A 6,000-nucleotide genomic window follows, 5' to 3' on the forward strand; every position below is an offset into this window, starting at 1 on the left:
TGGGTAGCCTTTAGTCTGTGAGTGGTATTAACCTGTTGTCCATAGTGAAATAAGCTAACGTTAACTAGCTGCAGGCTAGTGTTAGCCTACATTTCATCAACATTTAATCAGTGCAGGGAAACGTTTAGCAAGATATTGTCTCCCCAGTCTCCCCATAACTGCATCCCTCCCTGTCCCAGTGAAGAAGGTGAGCAACACTGTGTTAATGACTTAGCATCATTTCAGGGAGTCTGTGTGGGGTTCTCTGACTGTCTCTTGCTCTTTTTCCCATAACAAAATAAGAAAATTAAATATTAATGACAGAAATCAAACACAAATTATTTTCTCACATAATGACCATCATGACAAATAAAATAAAAAAACAACCTCCTGTTTGTACTGGACGCAGTTAGAAAGTAGCTTACCTCAACCTGCATGTAAGTTACAGACAATATTAAAATAATCCAGTTTGATGTGTTCATTTAGACTGAATTTTGGCCGTTAAATGACATCTATAGATACAGACTTTATTATTCCCATCATTCCAAACCTCAAAACCTATTGATTTAGTGATCACTGGATCTGTTTTGTAGCACTATAATAACCCTGGTGTGGAAATTCAGTTTTACACGTCAACTTTATTTTGTTGTTGGCATATATGTGCAGTTATGTTTAAAAATCTGCTGTTTTCATTCTTTTGAGATGATGATGTTCATTTATTTTAATTAAAAAGTTAATATATGTTTTTTATTTATTTTTTTAGGTTTACTTTTTTTTTTAAATCTGTCATTAATTTTACAATAAAAATACATTGAGACAGTAAAGGATTGCCATAAGGACATTTTTATGGTGGCTTTTAATCTTGCATCAAATAGTGACCTGCAGACTTGCATTTACAAATCACAGCATTATTGTGCTAGTACTAGTATTGAACTACAAGAAGCAAGACAGTTGCAAGCCTTTGATTAGAGTTATGTAAAGCTTTTGATGGGACAGTTAGGTCCTAGAGATGTGGTGACAACAGCTGCGCAGAGGGGGCCCAATTAGATTTTTTTGTCATGGGGCCCAAAATTCCTGGTGGCGCCCCAGGCTACAAATGTCATATTTTTTTTTCAAACCTAGATAACTAGATAACTAACAATGACAACAATAGCAGGAGGTTTCAAAACCAAAGCAAACAATCCGACAACAGTGACTCCAGGTGGTCAACATGAGAAATATTACATCCATTACATTAATCACTTTTCAAACAGACAGTTAAAACAGTTATTTTTGCACAAATTTCAGAATTACAAACAAATGTATCGTGAAATGTGTAGGCTATATCAAATAATAATTTTAAGAAAAGCAAAAGCATTTTAATTCTTAGAGGGATAAAAGGATGAAGAATAAGTAAATAAGCATCAATATTAGTTTATAAGTTTGATATATAAAAAATGAAATGTTTAGACCGCCTAAACCGCCGATCTGTTCTTGAGGTTTGTTGGCAAACATCCTGGCAAACAGACGTTCCCTCATGAGTACATGGTGAGTCCAATCCACTAAAACACAGATGCACAGGTTGTAAATGTATGAATTTTGAATGATAAGAAATAACAAAGAAAATCAAGCAGAATGTTTTTAAACACTTGTACAGTATGTGGTTGGCGATATGGAAAAATTGAAATGTTTACATCAGGATTACCTCACTCTCATTAAGAGTTATCTTCCCACTTTCACCGAGTCTCTGGAATATTCCTGATGAAGAAAATAAAGGCTATTAAAATGTAATAATAATAATAAATACCCAGGGAATTTAGCTCAAACTATTTCAGGAGCATGAAAGGTTCAAACCAAATTTTGTTTATCAGTTTGTGTGACACAACTCTTGGTAGCTTACCCTAAAAAAAAAAAATTATTTTATATATTTTTTTTACATTTTATTTTACAGTCCTGAACATCAAATTAGGGCGGCACGGTGGCTGGTGAAATGGCCCATAGATGTTACACTGAGAGTGTGAATGTGAGTGTTTGTACTGAGAAAGGCTCCAGCTTTCTGTATAAGGAAGTCAGAGAGAGAGAGAACATCAAATTGCTTTTCTGTCTAGTTTTACTCACTAGCCATGCAGTTCAAACGCATGACAAGGCAAATGAAACCCTCCACAGAGATCTGTTCTGAAGCACCACCATACCGCACAACCATGAGACTCAGGATGTCTTCATTTATATGCATGCCTAGGGCACAAGAACCATGACATAAATACAGTATCTATACAATGTGTGCTTGAAAATATTATATGTATCATAAAATCTCTGTTTTCAATTTTAGGGGTCACTAGGCAGCTATAGAGATACACTGTACCACAGCAGTGATGTTTGTAAAAAATAGTTAATGCAAATATTTAATACTTTTCTTCTACTAAGTAAATTACAATATTTTCAACATTTTACTACCGCAAAGTATAAACTGTATAAGTTTTAACCTGTTTTCTCTAATGCATTTTGCAGTTCGTTCAAATCCATAACCCCATCTCTGGAAGAATCCATGTTGTAGAAGATTTCCTGTAAAAAAAAAAAAAAAAAAGAGGAGTAGTTCACTTTCAAATGAAAATTATCCCATGATTTACTCACCCTCAAGCCATCCTAGGTGTGTATGACTTTCTTTTTAGACGAATACAATCAGAGTTAGGCTACATTATTATTACATTAAGCTAAAATTTTACTTTTGTAACATGTTGAATGTGAATATTTATCTTACACAAACTCATTGTTCTGCTTCAGAAGGGCTTTATTAACTCCCTGGAGCCGTGTGAAGTTTGTTTATGATAGATGGATGCACGTTTTTGAGCTTCAATCGGTTGGTTGCTATCCACTGCCATTAAAACTTGGAAGAGCCGGGATATTTTTTAACATAACTGTGATTGTATTCGTCTGAAAGAAGAAAGTCATATACACCAATCAACAATCAAAGCTAAATTCCAGACTCAAATCCACTCACCTTGTACATCATAATGCGGGTCCACAGACGAAGAAATTCTGATCCACGAAGTCTTCCAGTGACAGAGAACTATTTTTATTGTCAGGAAATATTTCTAGAGCTAAAACATGTTTCTTCACAGTATGACTGGAAACACAAACTGATGGGGATAAATCATATATCATTATTCAACAAATTATTTTTTAATCATTTTAATTAAGGAAAAAAGGATACATCTGACATGGCAATTATACTTCTGCAGGAATCCAGGCCAAATCCTTCAGTATTTTTATTTCCTAAAAGGTACAGGTTACATTTGTGAGATTTATGAGGCAATTTAAGATTTCTAAGTTATTTTTCACATAGAACGTACAGGATTTTTAAAACACTCACCTCTGAGTAGGTTTTCATGAAGAAGCTGTTGAAGTTTCTCAGCATCAACAACTTTGTACTGTTTCCAAAGAAGACATTCAAGAGTTTGAAGCTTGTAGCAGCTAATTTTATTTTTTGATAATATATTAGCGTACATATTTACCTGATCGGAATATTGTCGAAACAGAGTTTTAGTTTTGAATTCTTCATCCAGTTTATCATTGTATGCGACCTAAATATGAGAAAAGAGACAACTGTATCATCGGCAGCTTCTAAAATCACAATTAATGTGATAATCTATCTTATTAAATATTATTAAAGATAATCTACTCTTTACAATTTTCAGATGATATCAGATTCTCAAATCTTAAAATAAATAAAATGTTAATTTATGTAACATTATATTCATATTTTTTATAGAATAAACAATAATGTAATATTTAATGTGCAGAGAAGAGTGTTCATGTAATAGATTCTGAAGTTGTAATTATACTAACTTTATTTGTACAATTAATATCATTCCCCTTGTAGGAGAGTTAACAAAAACAAGACAAAGATAGGGTTTAGTTGCAATTTCAGAGATATGTTGAAAGAACTAATATAACTAATTCAATGATTGCACATATTGACAAACTTTACAAAATAAATCTGTGTATTATTACCTCGTCTACGAGATCCACAAGAAAATCTTTCTCTGTCCTTTCTGTGTCCTTTCTGGATAAAAAAACACATATTTAAAAAAAAATTAACCAGTGTAATAAAGCACATGATTGTGAACATTTCAGTGTATAAAGTCAGTTTTTCAGTATTCCAAGCATAAATAATTACTCAAATGTTGAATATTGTAAAGTTATAGTCAATCTCTCAGTCCTTCATGTAACTTACTGAATGTTTATCTCATTTTTGCACAGAATAGACAGGATGAATTCTGCGTTCTTATTAGGCATGTAAGTGGATGGTACAATGAGATACTGTCCTGGCTCCAGTCTGAATAATTTCATCACTTCTCTTGCATCCTGAAACGCATCGGTTGATGCCACAAGATTTCTGCTCTTGAAAAAGTTTGACCCAAACTTTCCCTCAGATCTCATCTAAAGGATAATGAAACAAAAAAAATGTGTCAGAAAGGTATGACAGCTTATGTAATATGTAATAGAAACTGAGTATATTTTACTTGCCTCGGGTGGAACCTGTAAAAGTTAAAAACAAAAATAAAGGTTACACTCTAAGCACAGTGGCATCATTGTACAACCATATTTATTGCCTTTGCGTTTGTTTGTTTGTTTTTGTGTGTGTTTTTTTATTTTTATTTTTTGTGAATACTGACCGCAAACACGCAGAAGCCGATGCCATGGTGTGAAGCAAGGCGTCTGTTTCTCTTGTCAGGTTTCTGAATGAGGGACACCAGAACATTGCTCTGGCCCTGATCACAGGCCTTATCCATCTCATTAATCTTCAGCCAAAACTGGGGGTTGGTAAAGAAGGTGTCTACAATTACAGGACACGGGTGTTAGAAGCAGATTTGCATTGATGACTAGTAGCTTTATTATTATAATTAATTAAAGCACCCGAATAATTAATGCAGCCTCCAGCTGTACTCCCAGGTATCCAGCTGCCATGGTGGAACTTGGAAATCCATTGACATGCAGACTTTTCTTCCAGAAAATCAGGAGAGGAACAGCAGATATCCATGCTGTCAAATGTTCTAAGGAAATCATTCATTGACATCCTGCCAAATAAATAAATAAAAACGCTTCATATGTAAATCCTAGACAATATGTAATTCATGTTTTAGTACGCGTTAAGAATCTTTTTCAAAACATGGTTCATACTCACCAGAACTATCCATTTTCGTCCAGAAGATGTTGTTTGCGGTCCTCATCACTCACTTCTCCCCACAAGATTGAGCTGAAAGAATTATGTAAAACATACATCAGAATAAAGGATAATTTTGACTGTGCAATAATCAAACAATTTCACAAACTTTTTTGTTTGTTGAGAACTGCGAAAAATAGAACAATTTGTTGTTGAATGTTTTCACTGCCAGTTCTGCTAGTTAGTTATGTTTAACTGCTACTATTGTGTGATATAATTCATGATTTGTTATCTATTGAGTATTTGGTAAAAGTTTTCTACAGTCTGCTTTAACATCTGAATCTGATCATTCTTATATGAATAGCTTCAATAATATAGTCTGTCTGTATTTTTTTCTTTTACTAAAATAACAACCACAGAAGTTTAGAATGTTATTGTTATAAGTCTTAACAATAGATACATTACATTTGCTTCTCATATCCTCATGTATCCACTGGCTGATCCACTGACTATCTGGAAGTATTCTTGTATTACTCCAGTTTATAAAGAAGGTGATCCACATTCTTGATCCACAAAATAATAGACCTATATCAATAATTTGTGTTATTGTTAAAGTATTTGAACAATTTATTTATAATCTGTTATCAAAGTACCTAGAAAATAATATTTTTTTAATAATATTTTAATAATATCTTATCACCTTTCCAATCTGAATTTAGGCCTAATTATTTAACAACTAGTTCTTGTCTAAAATTGACAAATTATGTATTTTCAGCATTAGATAATGACAGTTATACCATAAAGTTATGGTAGATGAGTTTACTTGATTTCTTTGTTTATTAAAACTCATGTTTCATTGTCATGCTGTGTCACGCATC

The 6,000-nt window shown here is 33.1% G+C and overlaps 1 protein-coding gene across 2 annotated transcripts; it reads right to left on the minus strand.

Moving 5' to 3' along the window:
• Positions 1-758: 758 nt before the first annotated feature.
• On the minus strand, positions 759-5,036 carry LOC311072246 (calpain-1 catalytic subunit-like). 2 transcript variants are annotated; one of them, XM_084097111.1, is made up of 12 exons: positions 4,876-5,036; positions 4,631-4,795; positions 4,193-4,398; positions 3,970-4,021; positions 3,471-3,539; positions 3,329-3,386; positions 3,170-3,231; positions 2,957-3,025; positions 2,442-2,520; positions 2,077-2,193; positions 1,664-1,716; positions 759-1,520 (listed from the first exon to the last, which is right to left on the minus strand). In XM_084097111.1, the coding sequence occupies exons 2-12, from the start codon at positions 4,754-4,756 to the stop codon at positions 1,494-1,496; spliced, it is 918 nt and encodes a 305-aa protein (XP_083953237.1). In that variant the 5' UTR covers positions 4,757-4,795; positions 4,876-5,036; the 3' UTR covers positions 759-1,493. The 2 variants fall into 2 exon arrangements, with proteins under 2 accessions (XP_083953237.1, XP_083953236.1); XM_084097110.1 differs by having other exon boundaries at positions 3,329-3,539; positions 4,876-4,908.
• Between the last annotated feature and the right edge of the window lie 964 nt (positions 5,037-6,000).

Source organism: Abramis brama (assembly GCF_963993115.1).
Source record: "Abramis brama genome assembly, chromosome: 21".
Classification (NCBI taxonomy): Eukaryota; Metazoa; Chordata; class Actinopteri; order Cypriniformes; family Leuciscidae; genus Abramis; species Abramis brama.